The sequence below is a fragment of the Bombina bombina genome, chromosome 7 (assembly GCF_027579735.1).
Source record: "Bombina bombina isolate aBomBom1 chromosome 7, aBomBom1.pri, whole genome shotgun sequence".
NCBI lineage: Eukaryota > Metazoa > Chordata > Amphibia > Anura > Bombinatoridae > Bombina > Bombina bombina.
The window spans coordinates 617,470,584-617,484,436 of NC_069505.1; the positions used below are offsets into that span (position 1 = coordinate 617,470,584).

The following is a 13,853-nucleotide window of genomic DNA, read 5'->3' on the forward strand; positions in this document are numbered from 1 at the left end:
AAAGTACAAAGAAAATTTTTTTGAAGACTTTTCAAGACACCCTGGTCACACACCAGAGTGTCAAAATATTTTAAATTATGCACTTAGAAATATTCAGGATATCTTGATTGTTAAGGGCAAAAATTATCAGGATTTTGGTTTACCAAATCCTACAAACAATTTACAAGATAATCCCAGAGACCTCTATCATGCTGCTTTTGAAAGTTATACTGGAGTCCAAATGAAGGCATTTTTGAATGATCTTCAAAGACAACGTTTTGAAGAAATCATTGCTGCATCAGAAAATGACACTTTACCACAAAGGTGTTATTTTCTTGATGGTCCTGGTGGTAGTGTAAAACCTACCTATACAAGACTTTGTTGAGGACATTTAGAGAAAACAGTGAGGTAGCATTAACAGTTGCTTCAACAGGTATTGCCGCAAATTTGCTTGAAGGTGGACGAACATACCACTTGCAGTTTAAGTTTCCATTTCCTTTGTTCGATACTTCAACCTCTTCCATGAGGCAAACTTCTAATGATGCGCAAATGATTCATACAGCAAAGATTATTATTTGGGAAGAATCTACCATGTCTTCCAGTGATGTACTCAGATGCGTCAACAAATTACTTCAAGAGCTGGTGAATAACAACAAACCTTTTGGAGGAAAAACAATTCTGCTCAGAGGTGATTTCCGACAAACTCTTCCTGTTGTTGCACATGGAAGTAGATCAGCTATAGTTGAAGCCAGCATAAAATTTTATCCACTCTGGCATAAGTTTAAGCTTTTGAAGCTGACAAATAATGTAGTTATGGGTAGAAAAACAACTGTGCAGTACACTTTCCTTATTTATGTTGCCCCTTTCCATGTAATTTATCACTAAATATTGTGACTTTTCTAATTATAATTAAACTGCAAAACTACCTTGCAGACTTTGCAATTCTAACCCATCTGCATATTTTTCCCTAATTGAATTTTGCAGGTAAAAACTGCAAAACAATGCAATATATACTAACATAATCACTGTGAATAGCCTTGTCAGTTGCAGGCTCAAGCTTAGATTCTCTCCTCCAAATAAGGCAAATGGCAGGTGGAATTTGGCTATTTTAAAACAATTGTAGCAAAACAAGATGTTAATTTCTTTTAAAAATGTTTAGACTTGAACGACACGTTATTCTATAGCAATACAGATGTAAGTACAAGGTGTTTACTATGGGGAATATTTATCAAAGCGTTAATCTCGGTGCATTCACCGGCGTCAATACACTCTCCAGACATCGCTGATGTGGATCCACATACAATGCCCTTATTTATTAAAAAAACGTCAAAAAAACGTGCGTCAAGTACGGCGCGATGAGCATTGGACTGTTGTTAACTAACAGTCATCGATGTCGCTGTTATTCTGGTTTTTCCCAACTTTATTTATACAATTTCATTACTGTCCATGAACAAGCACAGTTCTCTAAAGCTAATCATTTATTTTTCCTCTGTTAATGTCCAAGAAATAGCTACATGTATACCTCAACAAACAATATCTCATAAAAAGTTATTTTTATATTTATTTGTTTTACAAAAAAAATCTGTGATATGATACTTTCACATAAATTAATGTGTATTTGTATTTCTAGAAGTCATGATATGCTTTTATGTTTTTCATATCTCTGTGTTTAGTTATACCACTTTATGTACATAGTGAAAATGTATTATTATTCTGAGCAGGAATAATTGCGGATATAACATGTAATCAGGATATCATATGTATTTATTTGCAATCAATAGATATTTTAAGAGCTGGGCCAGGTTTCTCTCTGTACCTGTGTAACCCCTCCTGATTGAAATCTAGTTTTAAACCCCCCCCTACACAGGTGTTATAAAATGGGCTGGCATATAAGATGACATTTCTGACTGAAAAAGAAATTCAAGAGAAGGAAGAAATACACTGAAAATAGCATGACAGTAAAAAGGTGATTTTCATTTCTGCTTTATTTGATTCATGACAGTTTAATGTTAGGTGGGCTATCCCTTTGAGCTATCATTTTAAGATTATATTGAATCAAACATCAATTCGAATTTTAAATTCATTGTCTAAAATATTACTCTGTGTATTCTAATGTCAGCATCAATGTTTATCTTTAATATTATTTTGACATATACTTACTTTCAAAGTATAATACACAATCACCTAGATTACAAGTTTTGCGTTTGGGTTTTAACGCTGAAAAAATGGTAATTTCAGCATTAAAACAGCACTGCAGCCATTACAAGTCTTGTCGGTATAGCTATATCACAAGTCTTTTAGCCTGTAACGCAACGTCAGTCCTGCACTCGTAAAAATTACATTTTTTTCATGGGACTTCCATAGCGCAGCCATTACGAGTTTTGCGGTGAGGCTAAAAAGCTTGCATTGCAGCCTATACCGACAAGATCGGTTTCGCAATCTGAGAGCAGTAGTTATGAGTGTTATGCAACAAAACTGTTACATAAAACTCTTAACTAAAGTGTTACAAAGTACACTAACACCCATAAACTACCTATTAACCCCTAAAAAGAGTCCTTCCCACATCACAAAACACTAAATTAAAGTTATTAACCCCTAATCTGCCACTCCCGACATCACCGCCACTAATAAAATTAATTAACCCCTATTCTGCCGCTCCCCGACACCGCCGCCACTAAAATAAACCTATAAACCCTTAAACCGGAAGCCCCCACAACAAAATATACTAAATTAAACTATAAACCCCTAAACCGAAAGCCCCCCACATCACAATAAACTAATTTAAACTAGTAACCCCTAAACCTAATGCCCCCCTAACTTTATATTAAAATTACAATTTCCCTATCTTAAATTAAAACTTACCTGTCAACTTAAAAAAACTAAGTTTAAACTAACAATTAAACTAATATAACTATTAAACTAAAATTAAACTAACTACCAATTAAAGAAAACTAAAATACACATTAAAAAATCCTAACACTACTATAAAAATTACAAAATATCTAATTGCAAAAAAATAAAAAATACTAAATTACAAAATATAACAAACACTAAATTACGGAAAATAACAAATGAAATTATCAAAATTAAAAAAGAATTACACCTAATCTAATAGCCCTATAGAAATAAAAAAGCCCACCCAAAATAAAAAAAACCTAGCCTACAATATACTACCAATAGCCCTTAAAAGGGCCTTTTGTAGGGCATTGCCCTAAGTTAAACAGCTCTTTTACCTGTAAAAAAACACAAAGACCCCCCAACAGTAAAACCCACCACCCAACCAACCCTCCATAATAAAAAAAACCTAACTCTAACAAAAACCTAAGCTACCTATTGCCCTGAAAAGGGCATTTAGCTCTTTTAAGAAAAGCCCAAACCCTAAACTAAAAATAAAACACCCAAAAAAGTTTAAAAAATCCTAACTCTAACCCCCACTTACAGTTCCTGAAGTCCGGACATCCAGGCAGCTCCATCTTCATCCATCGCGGGACTGGCATCTACTTCATCCCTGTGGAGGCGGAGCGGCGATGTGGGGAGGCGGAGGTCCAGGCAAAGGTCCAAGGCAGAGGTCCAGGCTGAGGTCCATGCGGTGGTCCAAGGCAGAGGTCCAGGCAGAGGTTCAAGAGTTTTTTTTTTAAAATGGGTATTCGTTTGTTATTTTGTGTAATGTTTTTTTTTTTCGTTTTGCGGTGGGCTTATATTTTTAGATTAGGGGTTGGGCATTTCATAAAAGAGCTGAATGCCTTTTTAAGGGCAGGAAAAGAGCTGATGCTTTTGTATCTATATATATCACTTGGCATTCTCCTACATTCTGCCTATATTTTGGTACATTGTCCTTATTCACAGATGGAAGGCAATATTGTTACCATTGTTTTGGGGCATTATCCTACTACAAGGCTCTTCCCCCTTAAAGTGAATGTAAATTTTGATGCTAAAGTTCCTGGTTTTTAAAAATTTGATTAAAAACAGGGGCACTTTAATTCATCAAAATTTACATTTCACTCGTTGTGAAAAAAGACTTACCTTTTAAACTTGACAGCCGCTCCAGCTTCCCCCGGTCGTCGCAAAGCCATTTCTGACATCAGAAATGATGGAAGGGTCATCCTCCAATCATGGCTTCCCTCCGGGGGAATCAGTGTCTGATTCGAAGCCGTGATTGTAGAAAGCCGGATTCCTCATTTTAGATCCAGGAAGAGGCTTTGCGACGGGCGGAGAAAGCTGGAGCAGCTGTCAAGATTAAAAGGTAAGTATTTTTTCACAACACAAGTGAAACGTAAATTTTGATGAATCAAAGTGCCCCTGTTTTTAATCAAATTTTTAAAAACCGGGCACTTTAGCATCAAAATTTACATTCATTTTAAGGATTTGTGGCAGAGGTATCTGCAGCTCCAGCAATTAAGCTGGTGCTTTTCTTTATGCGCTCTATTCAATTACTGTTTACACCAATCACACTGACACATTCACATCATAACCTTGATCTTGAATAACACGTGTATCTACTAATCAGGTACATGGTACTAAATGTATCACTTACAGTCCTCACTAGCTGTTTATTTTAATTGCACATCCCATTATTTTATATTTTTTTAACTCATATTTAGCGAATTATCCCTTGGCCCAGTTCGTGCCTATATACAAGCTATGATCTATTCATTTGTCTGCCTTGAGTGCTACAAGTGCATTCTTGAATGGTTTTCTTTACCATTCTTTTGTTGAATAAGTTTATTTACTACACAGCACCTCCTCCCCTATGATCCAATAAGCCGTTAAGCCATAATCCCATATAGGGTGCAGTCATTTTTATAATAAGGTAGTGCCATTGGATCCTCTCCTTTCTAATTGTAAACATTATGTAGGTGTCGGCGATGTTGGGGGCAGCAGATTAGGGGTGTTTAGACGTGGGGTTTATGTTAGGTTTAAACTTTACTTTTTCTCCGCCATAGATATCAATGGGGCTGCGTTACGGAGCTTTTTATTCCGCGATCGCAGGTGTTAGTTTTTTTTCTAACCCGCTCTCCCCATTGATGTCTATGGGGAAAGCGTGCACAAGCACGTCAAAACATTGCTTGTATTTTGTGCGGTATGGAGCTCAACGCAACCATACTGCACGCACAAGCCAACTGTTTCAAAACTTGTAATGGCTGCGCTATAGAGGGTGAAATAATGCAACTTTTGTTGCATTCGTTAAATTCCCTATAGTGAGCATAACTCGTAATCTACCTGAATGTAACAAATGGCAAGTTCTGATGAGTGATCAATGACACGAGTATGGAGCAATTTGATTCGTATATTTGAATCAGATTGGCTGATGTCATAAATCATGTGTTTGCGTCATAATTGCTGCAAAAAGTGTTATGTCAAATTTGGTGCAAAGTGGAGAGTGGGACTTGTATTACATGGCTTAAACATGGTGCAAATGGATTTTTCCAAAAAAAATAAAAAGGATGTTAGCTATATTATGTTGTGTATTTATTTCATTTTTATCTCTATATCTATTAGTGCGACAAGTTTGGGGCAAAACTTTGCAAAAAATTGGAGAAGTAATATTGTCCCCTTGCTTTGTAATGAGAGACAAAGATGTAACATAATCCATAAGTAGTAATGTCTTTTTTATTTTTATCCCTATATCTACTAGTGCATCAAATGTGGAGCAATAATATTGTTTGATTTAGAAAGGGTATAGAATTTTAATAATGTTTCTAATTTACTTTTATTATAAAATATACTTCATTCTCTTGCAGCATCAAACATAAGCTTTCTATGTTTTCAGACTTTCATTGATATCTATGGCATTCGTGGCCTCAAGGCTGGCGGATTTAAAAGTAGGTACACTGCATCTGAATAGACGTGAGCGTACCGGTTAAATGTTTGATAAATATGGAAAAGGGTCAAATAGAGTCAAATGTGAATTTGAAACATCTGTAATGATGAAGGCATCGATCTGCGTCGGATTGTGATTGCGAGAGTGTATATTACATCACAAATTTCAACATTTGATGATCTTGATGCTTTGATAACTACAGCGGATCAATCTCGCGACAAATACGACGCGGGATTCAAGCGTATTTTCAGTTGACGCTTTGATAAATATCCCCCTCTAACTTTTCAGTAAATATATTTATTTTGTTAAAAGATAATGTTTATGGTTCACAAGGTCCATATAAACTTTTATTGATGTTAGTAAGAAAATTGGTCAAATAAAATAGTTTTAAAATAGTTTTAGAACACACAGGTATCAATATAATTTAATAAATAAAACTGCATCAATAAAAAAATAGCCAAACTATGAATGTATCATTTCTTTTTGTTCTACAAACTTAATAAACCAATAAGAATTCAAAACACAAGTTACAGTAATATTTACAGAATTTATCCAGACAGAATTAAAAAAAAATCTCCATGACAAATAACAATTTTTTTCCCTTTTATCAAAGGAAATATCTCAAGTGCAATTGTAAAAAACCACACATCAATTACAGAATTCTTCCTAGTGTCTTTTTTTGCTACAACAAACAACCAAGCTGTAGTATGTACAGGAGTTTTTATCATGTATCTGTTGGCTGTGATTGGTAACCTAATGATTACTACAGCTGTGTGCCTGGTGTCTCAGCTTCACACACCAATGTATTTCTTCCTGTGCAATCTGTCAGTTGACGACATTGTATACGTCTCTACGGTTTTGCCAAAACTACTGGTCACCACCGTCACCAGAGATACCAGCATTTGTTTCTCAAGCTGTATTGTACAGACGTTTTTCTTTGCATCATGTGTTTCTGTAGAATTTTTATTATTAACTTCCATGGCTTATGACCGCTATGTGGCTATATGTATTCCTCTTAAATATATACTCATTATGAACAAAATGGTGTGTATCCTTTTAGCCTTTTCCTCCTGGTTTTTTGGAGCCATAATGTCATTAATATTTACTTTAATGGTGACTAACTTGACATTCTGTGATGTACAAGACATTAACCATTTCTTTTGTGATCCCCAAACTATGATAAAGATCTCTTGCAGTGACACCACAAACATTATACTGTTTACCAGTATTGGTGGTGTGCTAGTGGGATGTTGTCCTTTTATACTCATCATAACCTCCTATATCTACATCATATTGACCATCCTGAAGATTCAGACCTCAGGAGGAAGAAGTAAGATGTTCTCCAGCTGTTCCTCACATCTCATGGTTGTCATTTTATTTTATGGGACCTCTGTAAGTATGAACATCATACCAAAGTCTGAAAATTCACAGAAACTAGATATAATTATCTCCTTACTGTATATTGCTGTGGTTCCAGTGTTAAATCCACTAGTCTACAGCTTAAGAAATAGAGAGGTTATGAGAGCCATGAAAAAAGGCTTCACAAAAATCATTACATTTTAGAATATCACAGTTTTTCATCTATTTTTATTGAGGTTTAAAAAATAGGGTACAGTCAATACAAATTAACAAGACCTATAATACACACAACAGAATCAGCACAAATGTACTTATAACAAAGGTAAGTGATCTGACAGTAGTGCATATAATCATCCATTGATCAAACAAAACAAAAGAAAAAAAATTAAGATCCTATTTGGGTACTCTCTGAACTGGGCACCTCCCAGATTACTCAACGGGGCATTATTGGATCTTCTAGTCAATAGGAAAGAATATGGAAAAAAGGAGATATTCAACAAAACAAGAAAAAAATTGATTACTCTGTGTATTGGGAATAGAAAATGATGAAAACTAATTTTCTCATACCCACAACTAAACAATCAAGAAAAGAATCAGCATTAATATTAATATGCAAGTCCAGTATACAAAATTTAAGAGAGAACAGTTACTAGATTTTTGTTGTATAAGGGCAACTCGTATATCAACTTCACCTAATAGAATGCTGTCTGGATAACTGATTAAGTCATACAGTTTCAACAGCATGTCATTTAAGAACTAAATAACCAAAATATTAGGCACCAAAGAATAATGCCCTTATCATGCCCTCTTAAGCAAAAAAAAATTCCCAATCTCTTTCTTCACAAGTGAATGCACCCTCTCATAATAATTAACCAAAGGTAACTTATATCGTAGAGAACTAGCAATTGTAGGCAAATATGGATAAAAATAGGACACCCGGGGAGCGTGTCTAAGCCGTGGCCATGTTCAGTCATGAATTTCAGTAGCTCCGATTATACTTGGATTTATCTTATGTTTATCTTATTTCTAACATCTCTACTCTCAAAGTAACTCATAATCTACACTTAGAAGAAGTATCCAAATCAGCTGATACCTATATAGTGGAGATCCAGAACTTAGCAGACCTGAACTGATCGGGACTACTGGTGGCGGCCTCTGTCACACAAACAACATCCACCCCCCCCCCCCTGTTATATACCTGACCGGGTAAGAGCGGCTCCTGCCCGCTGAAAGTAACACGCTTCGCTGACTGGTTGACTTAGCTCCTTCATAAGAGACAAGTGAAAAACACCGTTCACAGGGCACCGGAGACTAACTGTTGTCTGACTTAGTGGCGCTTCTAGAGCTGATATCTCTCAAGTTGGATGACCATTTTACCTCCATCATAGGGAGTTTGAGCGAAAAGGGAGACAATATATAGGATGAGAACGTCACATTCAGGTCAGCTTCAACTCCAGCAAAGGTATACCAGGCATGAGTGAATTAGATCAAGATAGAGAGCTCGTTCCTGATCGGCATGAAACTGCTAAAGCTGGTACACGAAAGACCCCTGTCTACTATAGTATAATACTTTATTCCTACAATATCCCCTTCATAATTGGTAGTAATTTACCATAGGTTCTGATCCCTTATATGGTTGAGAAAAGGCTAGAATCCACCTCAAGCTAGTACACCCATTTGTCTATTTTACTCGAAAATTTGTTAAACACTTCTAAGCCTAACACTTCTAACTAATTCTGTTCTATGTTTCCTGACATTAAGATTGTATACTGATTTGGAAGGTACCTTTGCTATTTGCAGAAATTCACAGTCATTACCGACGTAAAAACAGATATTTAGATATCTCCATAGGTCTGCTTATAAAGTCTTAAATATTTTCCCTTGCTCTACCCACCAAAGACCCCTGCCTATAAAGTGACTTAATCACACATAAACAGTGGTAATCTACTGTAGATACTGATCCCTGGTACGACTGAGAAAAGGTCCCAAGTCATCTCAAGCTGGTTCATAAGCTTGGCCTTCCTCCTCTGAAATAAGAGAGCTCTTTATAGTACTAAAATTCCTGTCCTAGGGGATCATACTTAGTTTAAGTAGATAATGATTAGTGCCACTTGTTGCCCATAGCTCATTTCCCTTACTAACAGTTTTCACCAATAATAATGAGTTCTCAAAGATTAAGAGCCTCAGCTATATTGCTTATATTTTAGCATTCTTTCGGCTAGATTACAAGTTTTTGTTGGTAAGGCTTGCGGTGCTAACACTCAGTTTATGCTCACTGCTCACCTACAAACAACGCTGGTATTACGAGTTTTTTGAAAGCCGGCGTTAGCCGCAGAAAAGTGAGCGGTGAGAAAAATTTAACTCCACATCTCACCTCAATACCAGTGCTGCTTACAGTAGTGGTGAGCTGGCTAAACGTGCTCGTGCACGATTTCCCCATAGGAAACAATGGAGCTGAGCCGGCTGAAAAAAACCTAGCACCTGCAAAAAAGCAGCGTTCAGCTCCTAACGTAGCCCCATTGTTTCCTATGGGAAAATACATTTTATGTCTACAATAACCTAACATGAACCCAGAGTCTAAACACCCCTAATCTTACATTTATTAACCCCTAATCTGCCGCCCCCAACACCTGCATTATATTATTAACCCCTAATCTGCCGCTCCGGTCACCGCCGCCACCTACATTATACTTATGAACCCCTAATCTGTTGCCCCCAACATCGCCAAACCCTACATTATATTTATTAACCCCTACTCTGCTGCCCCCAAAGTCGCCGCAACCTGCCTATATTTATTTACCCCTAATCTGCCGCCCACAACGTCGCCGCCACTATAATAAAGTTATTAACCCCTAAACCTAAGTCTAACCCTAACACCCCCCTAATTTGAATATAATTTAAAATAATCTAAATAAAATTACTACAATTAAATAAATGTATCCTATTTAAAAATAAATACCTATAAAATAAACCCTAAGATAGCTACAATATAACTAATAGATACATTGTATCTATTTTACGATTTTTTTTTTATTTTACAGGCACCTTTGTATTCATTTTAACTAGGTAGAATAGTTACTAAACAGTTATTAACTATTTAATAACTACCTAGCTAAAATAAATACAAATTTACCTGTAAAATAATTCCTAACCTAAGTTACAATTACACCTAACACTACACTATAATTAAATAAACTAAATAAATTAACTACAATTAAATAAAATTAAATAAAATTAACTAAAGTACAAAAAAAACCCCACTAAATTACAGAAAATAAAAAAATCATTACAAATTTTTAAACTAATTCAACCTAATCTAATCCCCCTAATAAATTAAAAAAGCCCCCCAAAATAATAAAAAGCCCTACCCTATACTAAATTACAAATAGCCCTTAAAAGAGCTTTTTGCGGGGCATTGCCCCAAAGTAATCAGCTCTTTTACCTGTAAAAAAAAAAAATACAATACCCCCCAACATTAAAACCCACCACCCACACACCCAACCCTACTCTAAAACCCACCCAATCCCCCCTTAATAAAACCAAACACTAACCCCTTGAAGATCACCCTACCTTGAGGTGTCTTCACCCAACCGGGCACAAGTGGTCCTCCAGACGGCCAGATGTCTTCATCCTATCCGGGCAGAAGAGGACCCCCAGACGGGCAGAAGTCTTCATCCAAACGGCATCTTCTATCTTCATCCATCCGGAGCGGAGCGGGTCCATCTTCAAGCCAATGGACGCGGAGCATCCTCTTCTTCCGACGACTCCCGACGAATGAAGGTTCCTTTAAATGATGTCATCCAAGATGGTGTCCCTTGAATTCCAATTGGCTGATAGGATTCTATCAGCCAATCGGAATTAAGGTAGGAAAAATCCTATTGGCTGATGCAATCAGCCAATAGAATTGAAGTTCAATCCTATTGTCTGATCCAATCAGTCAATAGGATTGAGCTTGCATTTTATTGGCTGTTTTAATCAGCCAATAGAATGCAAGCTCAATTCTATTGGCTGATTGCATCAGCCAATAGGATTTTTCCTACCTTAATTCCGATTGGCTGATTCAAGGGACGCCATCTTGGATGACATCATTTAAAGGAACCTTCATTCGTTGGGAGTCATCAGAAGAAGAGGATGCTCTACTTCGGTTGGCTTGAAGATGGACCCGCTCCGCTTCGGATGGATGAAGATAGAAGATGCCGTCTGGATGAAGACTTCTGCCCGTCTGGAGGTCCTCTTCTGCCCGGATAGGATGAAGACTTCTGGCCATCTGGAGGACCACTTGTGCCCGGTTGGGTGAAGACGTCTCAAGGTAGGGTGATATTCAAGGGGTTAGTGTTAGGTTTTATTAAGGGGGGATTGGGTGGGTTTTAGAGTAGGGTTGGGTGTGTGGGTGGTTGGTTTTAATGTTGGGGGGGTATTGTATTTTTTTTTACAGGTAAAAGAGCTGATTACTTTGGGGCAATGCCCCGCAAAAAGCCCTTTTAAGGGCTATTTGTAATTTAGTATAGGGTAGGGCTTTTTATTATTTTGGGGGGCTTTTTTATTTTATTAGGGGGATTAGATTAGGTGTAATTAGTTTATAAATTTATAATTATTTTTTTTATTTTCTGTAATTTAGTGTTTGTTTTTGTACTTTAATTAATTTTATTTAATTGTAATTAATTGTAGTTAGTTTAGGGAATTAATTTAATTATAGTGTAGTGTTAGGTGTAATTGTAACTTATGTTAGGATTTATTTTACAGGTAAATTTGTTTTTATTTTAGCTAGGTAGTTATTAAATAGTTAATAACTATTTAATAACTATTGTACCTAGTTAAAATAAATATAAAGTTTCCTGTAAAATAAAAATAAACCCTGAGATAGCTACAATGTAACTATTAGTTATATTGTAGCTATCTTACGCTTTATTTTACAGGTAAGTATTTAGTTTTAATAGGAATAATTTAGTTAATTGTAGTAATTTTATTTAGATTTATTTAAATTATATTTAAGTTAGGGGGGTGTTAGGGTTAGGGTTAGACTTAGATTTAGGGGTTAATACATTTAATATAGTGGTGGCGACGTTGGGGGCGGCAGATTAGGGGTTAATAAATGTAGGTAGGTGTCGGCGATGTTAGGGACGGCAGATTAGGGGTTCATAAAATTTAACTAATGTTTGCGAGGCGGGAGTGTGGCGGTTTAGGGGTTAATATATTTATTAAAGTGGCGGCGATGTCCGGTCGGCAGATTAGGGGTTAAAAATTTAAGTTAAGTGTTTGCGATGTGGGGGGGGGGCTCGGTTTAGGGGTTAATAGGTAGTTTATGGGTGTTAGTGTACTTTTTAGCACTTTAGTTAAGAGTTTTATGTTACGGCGTTAGCCCATAAAACTCAAGAGTGGCTTTATATCACCCTAGTATACCTCCAGCAACTTAAGTTATTGCACATAGGTTCAAGAGTGGCCTATAGACAAGTAGTAAAATGAAAAAATGAGGTTTCATTTGTATATAATTGGTTTGACATCTGTCATTCTTTCTTTGGTTTATGCTTATATTCTCTGCACGCATAATTCTGGCAGATAGACATACAGTTATTGTAGTCTCAAAAGTCTATCCCCTTTCAATGTTATGCTTTGAGCTATACAGGGTACAACTGATAGGCACATGGTTAATGGGTCTCATGGCTAACAATGACCTATTTATGTTCAAAACTGTACTGATATTTTATCTTATCATGTAACTATTGTAGTTGTGTAAGTACATATATAAAGTCTTGTTATGCTTTTATATATTTATATAGAAAAACCTCAATAAAAATCTCTGATTTGAAAAAAAAATAAGACACCCTCTGCTCTACTAATAAGATATTAGTAATCTCACCTGAGCTTGTTGCAACCTAGCATGGCTGCTGCCCAGACACACCACTAGAATATCCCATTTTAACCTCTAAACAACACGCACGTACCATGTATATTGCATGTCCTTAAGGGGTTTCCCACCCTCTAATAGCATGAGTCTCGAGAAAAGCTACTACTACATGCCTCACTCCAGGAGCCATTCAACAACAGAGTGATCTAATTAAAAACTAGATAAAACATACAGGGTTTGTGAGCTGTTGTTAAGGAGTTAATGCCATAAAGACAGGAAAGAATAAAACAGAGAGGATGACATCTAGGTTATAAGTCAGGGAGAAAAAGATAAAGGTAAAGCAAAACATTTATTGTATCTTTATATATTGTTTAAGGAAAACTGTTGGTGTTATTTCTTAGCACTTAATTTAGTTATGGGACATTTAACAGTTGGGTAAAACTACAGTAGCAGAGTTACTACTACTCATGCTTAACTTTTTCATCTTGTGTCTGTAGTTGCTCTCTTATTGTAACCCTTAGCAAGGGGCATTTAGTGAAGCTCTGCATCTTCACAATGGATGCCGCAACCTTGGATTTTATGTATTCTCAGACCCTGTGACAGAAGAGGTGCACATTCACAGATCAGTGATATTGTTGTCTTCTTGACAAGCTACATCATGCAATTCAGTTAATAGCAGTATAAAGGAGAAGCCATATATTTTTTCAGGGCCTGCATTGCACTATATTTTTCTTGATGGATTATATTTTATATGTGTTACATAACATTTAAACAGTGTAGAAGAACTGCAATTATGTTCTGCTTTACATCACCAATCTGTTTTTTATATTTATTATTGTATATATTTTT

The 13,853-nt window shown here is 36.1% G+C and overlaps 1 protein-coding gene across 1 annotated transcript; it reads left to right on the plus strand.

Moving 5' to 3' along the window:
- The first annotated feature begins 570 nt into the window (after positions 1-570).
- LOC128636728 (olfactory receptor 1G1-like) lies at positions 571-7,363 on the plus strand. The gene is made up of 3 exons (XM_053689712.1): positions 571-667; positions 5,721-5,801; positions 6,414-7,363. Exons 1-3 carry the CDS (start codon positions 571-573, stop codon positions 7,361-7,363), a joined length of 1,128 nt encoding a protein of 375 aa, XP_053545687.1.
- The last annotated feature ends 6,490 nt before the right edge of the window (positions 7,364-13,853 follow it).